General features: G+C 49.0%; 1 protein-coding gene across 8 annotated transcripts in view; it reads left to right on the plus strand.

Annotated features, from left to right (window-relative positions):
• NLRC5 (NLR family CARD domain containing 5) overlaps positions 1 to 14257 on the plus strand; it is a 102013-nt gene that overhangs the window by 47507 nt on the left and 40249 nt on the right. For 5 of the 8 annotated variants that reach the window (XM_073226538.1, XM_073226542.1, XM_073226535.1 and 2 more), the window contains 10 exons: positions 2038 to 2344; positions 3192 to 3251; positions 5787 to 5855; positions 7049 to 8696; positions 9788 to 9871; positions 10019 to 10102; positions 11498 to 11581; positions 11699 to 11788; positions 12445 to 12504; positions 13929 to 13994. In XM_073226538.1, coding sequence (XP_073082639.1) covers positions 2050 to 2344; positions 3192 to 3251; positions 5787 to 5855; positions 7049 to 8696; positions 9788 to 9871; positions 10019 to 10102; positions 11498 to 11581; positions 11699 to 11788; positions 12445 to 12504; positions 13929 to 13994 — 2540 coding nt within the window. In that variant the 5' untranslated portion in view covers positions 2038 to 2049. Of the gene's footprint in view, positions 1 to 1941; positions 2345 to 3191; positions 3252 to 5786; positions 5856 to 7048; positions 8697 to 9787; positions 9872 to 10018; positions 10103 to 11497; positions 11582 to 11698; positions 11789 to 12444; positions 12505 to 13928; positions 13995 to 14257 lie in introns of all 8 variants that reach the window. The other 3 variants (XM_073226536.1, XM_073226539.1, XM_073226541.1) reach the window with 2 other exon arrangements.

Raw genomic sequence — 14257 nt, forward strand, 5'->3', positions numbered from 1 at the left:
GCCTGATTTCACAGGGGCAGAGAAGTGCAATCCTACCAAGGGCCTAGAAAGAGAAAGCGAATATCTTAAACAGCCCTAATGCCAACCACAGAGCGTTAGTTACAGAGGTGGGCCAAGAATACTAGTCTCCTAACTCTGGGGCTGAGGTTCTTTCTACTGTAATCCTCTGTCTCCAAGGCTATTTCCCACAGAAGCATCACTAACCAGTAGTGATATACTGTGTTTTGTCTCCCAGGGGAGGTTATCCTTGACCATGTCTCTCCCCAAGGGGGTAAAGTACTAATGGTGGAAACAGAGGCCTTGTGTTACACTGGTGGGAGGAAAATCTGACAGTGAAGAATTTGCCCAGAAATTATGCCCTGTGGACACTCCTCACTTCCACCTGCCACTTAGCTGCTGTGGCTGATTTCTTTAGGGCGGGGTAGACTTTGGACACTGTAGCCTGGAAAAGCAACTGTGCCCTAGGCCATGGCCATATCCTCTTGCCAAGATCAAAGCCCAGGGTCTTAGCCCTTGCCTTGTACCCTTTAGGACTCTAAAGCCTTGGAAATTTATTGGCCTAAAAGGCAAGAAATCTCAGTTTTGAGCTTGACCCTGCCATGTACCTTGGGTACATCCTGTACCCTTCTGTGGCCTTAGTTTTCCCATCTGTGCAGTGGGGATGGCGATCCATGCCTACCCATGGAGGTAAGCATGTTTCATGAATTCTAAAGTTCTGTGCCTGAGCAAGGAGCTATTGCTATTAGTCCATTTGCAGAAGTATATCCAGAGAGGGCTGGGGACACATGCCGAGGAGGCCTCTGCTGGCAGCCAAGGGAGCAACTGAGGTCCGAATCTCAGGACACGTAGTCCTGTGCCCCAACCTCTGGGAGTTGGTAAGGCTAACTCCTGGGCAGGCCTCCCCACTTTTCAGAATTGGAAATGGGATCTCTGGAGTTGTAAGGATTTATGAGACACATAAAACACTTAGAATAGTACCTAACACATGGTAAGTGATTTCTAAATGTTTACTATTATTATTAAAGAAATAGTACCAGGAAGTACATTTGGAAATGTTACAGCATATTCCACTGTATGATGGACGACCAATTGGTAAACTAATACCCAATGTAAAAGGACATTTACACTGCTTCCAATTTTTATCTATTATAAATTATCTTTCAGTGAACACCTCTGTAATTAAAAATTTTATGTACATCCATGATTGTTTCCTGAGGCTAGAGTACTAGAAAAAAAGTTTCAGAATCAAGGGACTGCATACTTTATAGGCTTTTGCTATGTAAGTGCCCCTTGCCTTATATTGGTTATTTGAGAGTTCCAGTTGAGAAGGGGAGAATTTGCTTTGAGACAGAGACATGGCTTATATTAGGTAGGATTAGATTCACTGTGAGTAGCAGAAAGCCCTTGGCAACAGTGCTTTAAACAGAATAGAAATTTACTTCCCCGTCATGTAGTAGGAGTTCAAAGTCAGAGTCCAGAGCAGGTGAAAAGCCTTACCCTCCACCTTCCTCAGCACTGGCTTCTGCCTTATGATCCAATACGGCTGCCCAAGGTTTAGGCATCACATTGACATTCCAGGCAATAGGAAGAGGCAAAGAAGGATATATAGCATTTCCACTTATATCCCATTGGCCAAAATTTAATTACATGGCTACATCTAATTACAAGGGAGGCTGAGAAATAAAGTCTATTCCAGATGATCCAGGGAATATTTAAGGATTCTAGTACTAAGAAAGAAGGGGAGAACAGATTTTGGGGGACAACTAGTTGTCTGTGCCATGAGCTTAGCTCAGAGCGGGGGCGGGTGGGCAGGTGCAGAAGAAGCAGACTAATTTCTGGACAGAGGCACTGAGACTCCATGGGGAGGCCACCTATCTGCGTATTTTCTGCCCCTCAGATGTGGGTAGTGGTTCCTAACTGCCCTTCTTGACTTCTTTCCAGCTTACCTGCCTTCCAGCTCACTTGTGCCCCAACTCAACTGCCCCCAGATCACCTGCCTCCAAACTCCTAGCTCACCTGCCTGCCCTGTCTCTGCAGGGCTGCCTCCTCATGGACCCCATTAGTCTGCAGCTGGGCACCAAGAACCTGTGGGGCTGGCTTGTGAGGCTGCTCAGCCAATACCCAGAATGGCTTAACACCAAGATGAAGTTCTTCCTCCCCAACATGGACCTGGGCTCCAGGAACAAGGCTCCAGACCCCACACAAATGGTCATCCTACAGCTCAGTGAACTGCATGGCCACGGGGTGGACACCTGGCAGGCGTTCATCCACTGTGTGTGCATGGAGCTGGATGTACCACTGGACCTGGAGGTGCCCCTGCTGAGCACTTGGGGCCATGAAGATGGTAAGAGCTCACAGGACAGTTGCAAGGCAGTCAGCTAGTCCGTCTTAGGGAGCCAGGGAGGCCCAGGAAGGCTGGGACCTACCTGAGTCACACAGAAACAGCATGGCCAAGCCAGGAGCAAAATTCCTTGTTTCTGAGCACTTCTAGAGCAAATTCCCTCATGCCACCAAAGTGGCTAGGAACCCGAAGAACCCTTTCTTCCACTTTGCCCCACCCCAGTTGTCCAGGGAGGTGGGATGCAGAGAGAAAGGACCAGATGACTCCTTCCAGCTAAGAAATTCCAAATAGCCCATAATGCCCAAGAGGGTTTCTTTTTGTAATGTGGTCAGAAGCAGTCATAGGGAGAGCCCTCTGATCCCTACTGATGGGCAGGTGAGTTGAACTCTGTTGAGCTCAATGGGCGTTTCTTGGGCACCTTCTGTCTACATAGCGCTGTGGGAAAACACAGAACATTGAAGGACAGCAGTGTTTTTGGAGAGGAAATGAGAACTCACACGAGAACTCTACCATAAAGCAGAGTGTAGGAAATGCAGGGGCTTCACCGTTTGCACCAGTGTGCTGCACACACATGTGTGCAAACACATATACACAGGCATAAACATGTGTGCGCACTCACACCTGTATGTGCACAGACCTGCAATATGCACACACATTTCTGCCCACAGCTGCCTTCAAGGCTCACGGCCACCCTTTGTGCCCTTCACAGGTCACTGAGTGTGAACTTTATTTCTCTTTTGTTGGGGACTTGCCCTGAGGGACTCGCCCTGAGTCAGACAACAGTCCAGAGCTGGTCCCAAGGCATCATGCCACATCCCCACAGCATATTATATTCTCTCCTCTCTTTCAGGGTTCCCCAGCCAGCTGGGAGCTGGTGAAGAAAGTCAACCTGAATCTCAGGTCCCCCATGGTGAGGCCTGGGGTTGGGGAGCAGGAGGAGGGTGGAGTGAGGAGGAAGAGGAGGAGGCTGGTGGTGGCTGGTCACAGCTGCTTCCCATAAACCATCATCCCCTATCCCCCTGCACGAGTCCCCTGCCCCTCCCCCGCGGCTCCCAGCCCCAACCTGTAGCTTTGATTTGCATCTCCCTAAAGACTGGTGATGCTGATATCTTTTCATGTGTTTATTGGCCATTTGTATACCTTCTTTGGAGAAACTTCTCTTCAAGTCCATTTTTAAACTGGCTTGTTTGTGTTTTGTTGTTGAGTTTCAGGGGTTCTCTGTATATTCTGGATATCAATTCTTTGTCAGATGCATGTGTTGTACAATATTTTCTCCCATTCTGGGGGTTGCCCTTTTAGTCTGTGTCTTCTGGTGTACAAAACTTTTTGACTTTCATGAAGTTCAACTTGCCTATTTTTTCTTCCATTACCTGTACCTTTGTTGTCCTATACAAGAAAACATTGACAAATCAATGTAGTGACACTTTTGTCCTTTGTGTTCTTCTAAGAGTTTTATCACTTTAGATCTTACATTTAGGTTCTTGATCCATTTTGAGTTATTTTTTTGTATATAGTATTATATAAGGGTCCAATTTTATTTTTTTGCTTGTGGATATTCAGGTTTCCCAGCACCTTTGTTGAAAAGATTGTCTTTTCCCCATTGAAAGGTCTTGACGTCCTTGTCAAAAATAATGTGACCATGTTTGTGAGGGTTTATTTCTGGCCTCTCTATTCTATTCCACTGAGCTATGTGTCTGTCTTTATGCCAGCAACACACTGTTTTGATTACTGTACCTTTGTAGTAAATTTTGAGATCAGTAAGTGTGAGTCCTCCAGCTTTATTCTCCTTTCAAAACTCTTTTGGCTATTCAGAGTCCCTTAAGATTCCCTATAGATTTTAGGATAGGTTTTTCTATTTCTGCAAAATACATCACTGGGATTTTGATAGGGACAGCATTGAAAAAATAGATCACTTAGGATGGTACTGACATTTTAACAATTTTAAGTCTTCCAATCCATGAACCTGGGATGTGTGTCCATTTATTTATATCTTCTTTAATTTCTTCCAGCAATGTTTTATAGTTTTCATTGTATAATTTCACCTCCTTGGTTTAGTTAATTCCTAAGTATTCTATTCCTGTTGATGCTATTATAAATGGAACTGTTTCTGTAATTTCCTTTTCAGATTGTCCATTGTGTATGGAAATGCAACTGAATTTTGCATGTTGACTTTGTATCTTGCTACTTTCCTGAATTCATTTGTCAGTTCTAAAAAGCTTTTTTCTGTGGAATTTTCAGGATTTTCTACACATAAGATCTTATTATCTACAAACAGAGATTATTTTACTTCTTCCTTTCTGATTTAGATGCCTTTTATTTCTTTTTCTTGCCTAATTGCTCTAGCTAGGATTTCTAGTACTATGTTAAATAGAAGTGGTAAAAGTGGGCATCCTTGCTGTGTTTCTGATCTTAGAGGAAAAGCTTTCAGTCTTTCATCATTGAATATGACGTTCACTGTGGGTTCAGAACCCTTATTTCTATAGAAGTACGGACTTTTTACTTACAGCCGTGCATGCCAGTAACATCAATGGGCTTTAACAGAAAGTGTCCACCCAGCTCTCCAACAAATCAAAACTGTTTGTCCTGGTCTCTGGTCCCTTCTGACCCTTATTACTGAGCTGGCATAATTGTCACATGCCTGTGACCAGGCCTGATGGATATTTAGTATCTTATTAATAGAGGACTTGTTAAAATTCTGAAGAATTCTCAAACTAGTTCTAGTCCCTTTTGGGGATCCCTGGGTCTTCTTTCAATCCAGCAACTAGAAAGTTAACCCCCAGCAGGGCAGGGGGCCTGCTCCAGGGGCTCTTCTGATTGGTCACTACTACCTGGCTATAGGAGAATCCTGCTTTATTTCTTAAAATTCTTCCGTAAGTCCTTTTCCCTTTCTTCCTCCCCTCCTTTCTCTCTTCCCTTCCTTCTCATTTTCAGTCTTCCTTTCCCAACCTCTTCAAAAAGGCCTTAAAGTGATTCTTGAAAATCCATGCAACCAGATAAGAACTCACGAAACCATGAAGGGAAGGGTGGAAGTGTGGAAAATGTGAGATAAGGATGTAATAAAGCCCAGTGGCACAGGCCTGACCACACTTGTTGGCAACTTCAGTTTTGCAACCAATGATGGTTTCAACAGAGCTGGCTCCTTCCTGAATGATTAGTGCTTGGGGTTGAGTGTTTCAGAGGATGCTGGCTGTGGGCCCTGCCCCCTGCCTCCTGGACTGGGAGATTCCCTCAGGCTCAGAGCCTTCCTGGCCTGGACCCTATTCTGCAAGCAGAAGCTAGTGTTGATTAATTCTTTCCTGCTACCTGCCTTTGCTCAGTCCCTGAGTGTGGGTATGCTTGTCGACCTGAGGCCTGTTTGTGGAATAGAGCTCCCTGAAGATGCTGGGAACCCCCTCGGCCCAGGCCCCCAAACCTTACCCCTTACTCTTTCCTTTATTCTTTCTAGGCCTCAAGCGGCCTCATCAGAGCTGTGGCTCCTCACCCCTCCTGAAGCAATGCAAGAAGCAGCAGCTAGGTGGGTCCCAAGATGGAGAGGGACCTGGACCCAGAGATCAGATAGCCCTGGAGCCAGAACACAGCTGGACTCCAACCCCAGCTGACAAGCCTCCAGGAGCTCAGTGACTCTTGTCTTCCAAGCTTCCAGGAGGAAAGAATTGGAGGTTCTGGGTGGGGAGAGGAGTGGGCTGGGTCTGGCAAGACTGGGCATCCCCCAGGAGGTCAGAGGGGCTCCTCCAGGGATGGCTCAGCTAAAGGAGTTGGGGGCATTCCAACAGGTTGTAGTTTGAACATCTAGGCTCTTCCAAGGACACCCCCATGTTCTCATGATTGAGAGATCCCCAGGGAGGTGATGAGCATGACCTCAGACCTGGACCCTCATTAGCCAGTCTAGGCGTGAGAAAGAAAGATACCAGGGAAGCTCCCCACCCAAATCAAAAGCCCTTCGATACCCATGGGAGACATGGGAGCTGCTGGTGACTGGCCAGGTCAGAGAGACAGAACTCTCATTCTCCACCAGCTGTCCAGGAGAGCCCTAGTTCTCGACCAGTTGTCCCACCAGGTGGGAAACCCAACCCCCATGGACATAGCGAGCAGATTCACAGGTGGTCAGAGGATTCACATCTATATAAATAGGCCACTAACTGAGACCCCCGAGTGGGGGTCCCCAGTATCTTCCAGCAGTGGCTCCAGTCCTTCCCCTGGGCTACCCAAGATCTCATAGTGTCCCAGCAACTAAAAAGTCTCTATGTAGCAGAGTAGGGGTGCAGCTCCCACAGTTGTAACCGGTCAGTGCCTGGGCCTGCATGTTGTCAGCACTCACCCCTGGGCATTGCAGAACTGAAGGACTGGGGAAGGGCACGGGTTCCCCAGATATCATGGTAAGAGATTGTTCCACTAAGTCGTGGTAAAAGAAATGCCCCTTTTTGCCTTCCCCATCTTATTGAAAACTTAACACAACTTATATTGTTGCAAAGCAAATAGAACCATAATCCACACTTGCCCAGTCAGACTTCCCTATTTAAATAGCTGCTAGAACCTGTGCTAATGTAGAACCAATTCCTTTTAGGAATTTGGGTGGCATAAGACCCCCCACCCTCCTGTCATACATGCACAGCAGAAACTATAGGCTCCCCACATCTGATACTAGGACAAGGAGTTCTGGGGACAGAGAGACTTCCTGCCCTCATGCCATCTCCCCGTCCCCTGCAGAGTTGGCCAAGAGGTACCTGCAGCTGCTGAGGACTTCTGCCCAGCAGCGCTATGGCAAGAGGACCCCCGGGCCAGGGCAGCCGCTTGCCTTCCCCCAGGCCTACGTCCCTCCAGTCCTGCAGTGGAGCCGGGCCACAGTGCCCTTGGACTCTCAGGAAGAAGATGGCACTGACACGAGCATCCAGGACCTCTTCAACTTTAGAGTCAACAAGTCCCCAAGGGTGACGGTGCTCCTGGGGAAGGCGGGCATGGGCAAGACCACACTGGCCCACCGGCTCTGCCAGAAGTGGGCTGATGGCCAGCTGGACCGCTTCCAGGCCCTGTTCCTTTTTGAATTCCGCCAGCTCAATTTGATCACAAGTTTACTGACGCTACCTCAGCTCCTCTTTGATCTGTACCTGAGCCCCGAGGCAGGCCCTGATGCTGTCCTCCAGTACCTGAAGGAGAACGCTAACGGAGTCCTGCTGATCTTTGATGGGTTGGATGAGGCCCTCCACCCCTGTTCCAGCAGGGAGACTGCAGGTCCTGAGGACTCAGGTCCAGTCCTCACCCTCTTCTCTGACCTCTGCCGGGGGACCCTTCTGCCTGGCTGCTGGATAATGACCACCTCCCGTCCAGGGAAGCTGCCTGCCTGCCTGCCTACAGAGGCAGCCACGGTCCACATGTGGGGCTTTGATGGGCCACGGGTGGAGGAGTACGTGGGCCACTTCTTCAGCGACCAGCCATCACAGGGGGCAGCCCTAGCAGAGTTACAGATGAATGGACATCTCTGGAGTATGTGTGCAGTGCCTGCGCTGTGCCAAGTGGCCTGCCTCTGCCTCCACAGTCTGCTCCCAGGCAGCTCTCCAGGCCAGTCTGCAGCCCTCCTGCCCACTGTGACTCAGAGCTACATGCAGATGGTGCTCGCCCTCAGTACCCATAAGTACGTGCCTCCTGACTCCCTGCTGAGCCTCAGTGAGGTGGCCCTGAGGGGCTTGGAGGCTGGGAAGGTTATCTTCTTTGCAGGAGACATCCCCCCACCCACGATAGCTTTTGGGGCTGCCCTTGGCCTGCTGACCTCCTTCTGTGTCTGCATAGGCCCCAAGCACCAGGAGACAGGCTATGCCTTCACCCACCTCAGCCTGCAGGAGTTTTTTGCTGCCCTGTACCTAATGGCCAGCCCCAAGGTGGACAAAGACACACTCACCCACCATATCACCCTCCATTCTCGTTGGGTGCTGCGGACCAAAGCTCGACTGGGCCTCTTAGAACATCTGCCCACCTTCCTGGCAGGCCTGGCATCCTGCACTTGCCGTCCCTTCCTCAGCCACCTGGCGCAACAGCATGAGGCATGGGTGGGCACCAAACAGGCTGCCGTCACGCAAGCACTGGGGAAGTTGGCCACCCGCAGGCTCACGGGGCCAAAGATTGTTGAACTGTGTCACTGTGTGGGTGAGAGCCAGGAGCCTGAGCTGGCACGCCTCATGGCCCAAAGCCTCCCCAGTCAACTGTGCTTCCACAATTTCCTGATGACCCACACTGACCTGGCTGCCTTGACCAACATCCTGGGGCACAGGGATACCCCCATACACCTGGATTTTGAGGGCTGCCCCCTGGAGCCCCGCTGTCCTGAGGCCTTGGAAGGCTGTGGGCAGATAGAGAATCTCAGGTGAGAGTAAGGGCAGGGGAGGCCCGGGGAGGGAACTGGGCTTTGGGGAGAGTAGAGGCAACCAGTCTGGCAGATTCTTGCTTAGGGAGACCTGGGGGGAATCCTGAATATCAGAACCAATAGGCGCTTACTGCCCCTTAGCCTGCAGCGCAGCAAGGAAGCTCCATGCCTCACCAGGACCACTGGGATCTAGTTGGATCTCCTCTTGTCATGGTTTCTGGACTCTGAGTCTCTCTCAGTCTTAGCCTAGAAATCGCTGATCCAGGCTATTCTGCTAGAGGTTGTTTGACCTTGGGCAGCTTATTTAACCTCTCAGATGAGTTTCTTCATCCCTAAAATGAACCAGTAATAATTCTTACTTCATAAGATTGTTGTGAGAGTAAGATGAGATAATTCAGGAAAAACCCTTCTTACCATGATGCCTGGCACACAGTAAGGCTCAATATGTGTACTAGTTAAAAGCCTTGGCTGCAGTAACAAAGAACTACCTCCCCCATATAGTGGATTAAATAATGTAAAATTTTATTTTACTCTCATGAAAGAGTCAGAGGTAAGTGATTCACATTGGTGGGATGGTTCAGCTCCATGTGGTCATGCAGGGACCCAGGTCCCTTCCCTTGTTGCTCCATCATCTCCTTGAGCCTCTTTATCTGCATGGTCAAGGCTGGGTCATGGGCCTCTCTGTGCTCTAGCTTGAGGGTAGGGCAAGAGAAAGCATGGATTAAACACTCTCAATGTATTAAAGCTCAGTCCTGGAAATAGGGCATATACCTTCCATTCACATTCCAGTGGTGAGAACACAGTAATCTGGCCACACTGAGCTGCAGGAGAGACAGGGAACTGTCATCTCTGGCTGGGAACCCAGGTTCCCAGTTAGAGCTCTGTACATGGAAAAGGAGTTTTGGTGAACAGTTAGAAGTCTCTGCCATGATACGTGTTTGCTACCACTACAACAACTACAACAATAGCCACAATTGTTACTACTACTGTCAGCATCACTGTGTCAGTTCCGTCTGTCGGAGGCGGTAGGTGATGACCTCTGTGCGCTGCTCAGCCTTGATCCTCTGCCACCTTGCCTCTTCCTGTGGCAGCTTTAAGAGCAGGAAGTGTGGGGACGCCTTTGCAGAAGCCCTTTCCAGGAGCTTGCCGACAATGGGGAGCCTGAAGAAGCTGGGGTGAGCCAGGGTTTGGGACTGAGAGGGATCCTCAGACCGGGATGCCTGGAACTCTCTTCCCTCCCCTCAAACCCCACACAGGGCAGATTCCTGGCCTACCCTTTCTGTCTCCCCCATTCCTCCCCACCATCTTTGCTTACCCTGTAGGTTAACAGGAAGTAAGATCACTGCCCGAGGCATCAGCCACCTGGTGCAGGCTTTGCCTCTCTGCCCACAGCTGGAGGAGGTCAGGTGAGTTCTGTCCTGGAGGTCTCTATGGCTGGAGGGAAAGTCATTTGCCGGGTCCTAGGGCCTCCCTGGGGCCTGTGCTGTGTCCTGCATATTCGATCAGGGTCTGGCCAGTAGTTTTGCAATGAGACTCGGAGGGAAGACATCAGTCCAAGAACTGGCTGGGGCTGGATCCACACACAAGGCCCCCAAAGATCCCAAAGAATTGCTTCTCTCACTTAATATTTTCAGCAATCTTGAAGATGCTGGAATTTTGAGGCCCTCTCCTCTCTTTCTCTGACCCTGAGAGAAGAGGTGGCCATGTAGAAAGGTGTCAGGTACTGTGAGTACACATAAATGCGCAAAACAAACACATCTCTTCACATTCATGCACATATGTGTACACACTGGTATTCACCTGCTCACTTAAGTATATGCTCCCCATACATGCACATTCATATTCATAGGTGTTCACATGTGCAACACACACATGCATGCGTACTTAGGACCACATAGACATTTAGATGCAAGTACACAGTAACTAAGCACAATTGCACAAATATACTCCTTCCCTGTGTCTGTGACGAGTGACCTGAGAAGGGGGGTTGCCAGGGAGAACCACTGCTAGGTTATAGGGCATTTTTATGAGATCTAGAAAAAACATCCCTTTGTCCAGGCAGATGAAGCCTGTTGAGTGTATCATTAGTTGGATCATAGCTCCTATTGCCCCTTCATCTGGGTGCCTCTGTGCATGATCACTGGGTGATAGGAGAAAAGATTAAGGTCACTCTCAATAATCAGGAAAGAAAAATAAGTGTCAATAGTTTCAAACATTCATTCTGACCAGGGTGATCACTCACAAAGGCAGCCTCACCCTTTTCAGTTCTGTCTCTCCAGCTGGAAACGCAGGCAGGGCTGGGTTGTGGACCCCACTGGACAATTAGGGAATGTGAGGTCAGAAAGGAATGTGCTTGGCCTAGGGCTCTGGGTGAGTTGGACCAGAGCTGAGGCTGGGAGCAGCATCTCCTGCATCCCAGTCTAGACTCTGCTCATCACTTGAGAGCCAAGAGGCCCTGATGAACTCGGACCTCAGGCACATCCCAGACATAGCCCCTGAGAGCAGGGTACTGGGTCTCCTCATCCCATCTCATGAGGCCTTCACAGTCCATCATCTGGATCCCATGAGCCACCAGGCAGGAACTCCCCCATAGGGACTGAACAGGAACAGAAGTGAAGCCAGCAGAGGGCCTTTTCTCCTAGCTGAGCCTACTAGATTTACCACCGAGCAGGTCATCAACTTGTTGTGAGCCCCTGTCCTCTATCTCCTGCATGGGGGTGGCCATGCCTGTCACCTGTCATCTGGGCTTCCCAAGTCCCCCAACCCCAGGGCTGAGGGACTGGGCTTTGGTCTCCCTGCAGTTTTCAGGACAACCAGCTCAAGGACTCGGAGGTGCTGAACATCGTGGAGGTACTCCCTTGCCTGCCACAGCTTCAGAAGCTTGAGTAAGTGGTCTTTCTACAGCCGCTGCCTGAGTCACCCTTCTCCCTTGGAAATCAAAGGAAGTCTGGGGCCTATGGGATAGGGAATTCAATCCTGATACCTTTGCCACAATCATTCAGCCTGAGCCGCAACAGTGTCTCCGTGTCAACCATACTCTGCTTGGCAAAGGTGGCAGTCACGTGCCCTACTGTCAGGATGCTGCAGTTCAGGTGAGCAGAAGTGGGATCATGGCCTTCAGTGTCTTGAGAAAAGAGGAGGGGGAAAACTTGGGGCAGGAAAAGGAGGCCCCTGGTCAGTAAGAACTATGTGTGCATCCCTGGATCTGTACATAGGTACCTCCAGAGCTGGGCTCAGGCCTGACACCTGAAACTCAGTAGTGAATGAGGAGAAAGATGAATGGATAGACAGATAGACCAACAGGTGGACAGATGGATGGATGAAGGAATGAGTCAACAAATCTAGGAAGCAGGCATGAGCATAGCCCAAGGAACAATTAGCCACAAGTTGCTCTCCGTGGTGCTGAACTAGCATTTTCTGTTTGGGTTTTGGAGTAGGTTAAGTGCTATGTCTCAATCCTAAAACACTGCAACTCCCCTAAAAACTCCCTGTGTTCCTAATTTTAAAAACAAAAATATTTCTTGCAAAAATTATTTTCCTGACTTTTAAAACACTCAATATTTATCAAGCAATAACAGAATCACAATTTTATCTGTCTTATTTGGAGCACTTTGATCAATTCTGTTGTTTCTCTATGAATTACAAAGTCAGCTTCCTGGATGTTTGGGGCAGCAAGGGATGTGTAGGTAGGAGGTTATGTGTTGGTTTCCAGTCTACTTGTTTCATGGCTCTGTGTCTGATCCTGCAGGAAAGCAGACCTCATCTTCCTTCTCTCCCCAACCAAGGACACAGCTGTAGAGCATCATGGGTAAGAAGCTTGGGAGAGGGTGGGGCTGGGCTCATCCTGAGGAGCAATCTGGGCTGAGGAAGTTGCAGGAAAAGTAACCAAAAGAGCCTAGGAAGAGCTGGAATGTGGGGATCCTTCTTGCTACTAGTGCCCTGAGAAATGACTTACTTCTCAGAGTTGGCAAAAGACTCTAACCTCCTCTAGCATATCTGGACTACACCTGGCCCTTGTGATGAGGGCACATTTCCAAAGGTCTCAGGGGAGTCAGAACCTTAGGGAGGGTATTAAGATACTGTCAGTTTGGCATTACTATGTGGGGTAAGCGCTAGGAAAACTCTTCCAATTAAAAAAAATGGAATGCAATTATGATACCTAAATATTAGAGTTCTGATAATAAAATGAGTTAATACATTCAAAGTGGTTAGAATACTGTTGGCATCCTGTTGGCACTCAAATGCTGGCTATTCCAGTTGTGTAGAGATTCCAGCCTGACCAGTCCTAGATGGGCAAAGAAAGGGCAGCTGCCTCCCCATGGAAGAGCATTCCAACTGTACTTCCTCACACCTCTCCCTGGCTCAAACTCAGAGACAGATGACATTTTATGTCCTTGAGCAAGTTTCCATACTCTGAGCCTCAATTTCCTCACCTGTACAATGATCCTGTAGGACAGATGCCTTTTTCTCCTCCAACTGTCCAGAACTGTTATGCCCATACAGTAGCCACTAGCCACATGTGGCTATTTAAGTTTATATTAGTCACATTAGCCACATTTCAGGCACTCAATAACCAAGGGTGGGCAGTGGTTCCCCTAGTAGATGGCACAGATACAAAACATTCCGAAGTTCTGTTGGACAGCGCCAATCTAGCCGTCTGTGAAAACCTGGCTAATAACGTTCCAGCTTCCCTGCAGCCCCCAGCCCTCCCCTGGCCCAATGGGAGAGAGCCTGGAGGTGCCACAGGTTTCCACACACTAGACCCACATACAGTCCATGCTCCCGACCTTCTGAACCACAGGTGGCACACCTGCAAATGGAGCGTTTCACCTCATAGAAAAAGCAACTTCTTTTCACAGAGCTTCAGTTTTGTGCCCAAGCTGGGCACTTGACCATGTATCATCTCATTCAGTCCTCAATCACTCTGTGTGTTAGATACTGTCATCCCATTCTAGAAAAGAGACAATGGAAGCTGAGATGGGTGAAGGGACTTCCCCAAGGCCACACTGCTTTATATGACAGAGCCAGAATTTTAGTAAAGGTTCCATTTGACCACAAGCCTTTTTTCGTCCTGCTTCTCTGCTGAAGAGCATCTTCAAGCAACCACCTTTTTACACATTCAGTATGGGTCATGCTCCAGGGTCTTCAGCCCCTAGAAGCTAAGGGAAGAGATTTGGTCCACCGAGCCCTGGACTTCTGAGCCCAGGCCAGTGTTGGATTTGTTCTTGCCAGAGCTGCAGACCAACAGAGAAATGCCAGCCAGAGGGAGGAAGCTCCGAGCAGAAGCCTGACACTCAGGTACCTCCAGGGGATCCACTTTTTAAGGGGAGGTATATGATGTTGGGGGAGGGTCCCTTTCCAGGGGAGGGAGAGGAAGGGCAGGAAGGATAAAGAGAAAAGCAGATATGGGGCAGGGAAAGGATGTGAATAGCTCGTCCTGACCTGGACAAGGAGCATCTGTCATAACAATAGCTATAATGTAATGGGCACTTGCTACATGCTGGGCACTGTGGTATTTTATATCCATTACCTCATTGTTATTCTTTTGAAAACTCTACAAA

The sequence above is a fragment of the Manis javanica genome, chromosome 17, assembly GCF_040802235.1.
Source record: "Manis javanica isolate MJ-LG chromosome 17, MJ_LKY, whole genome shotgun sequence".
Lineage (NCBI taxonomy): Eukaryota > Metazoa > Chordata > Mammalia > Pholidota > Manidae > Manis > Manis javanica.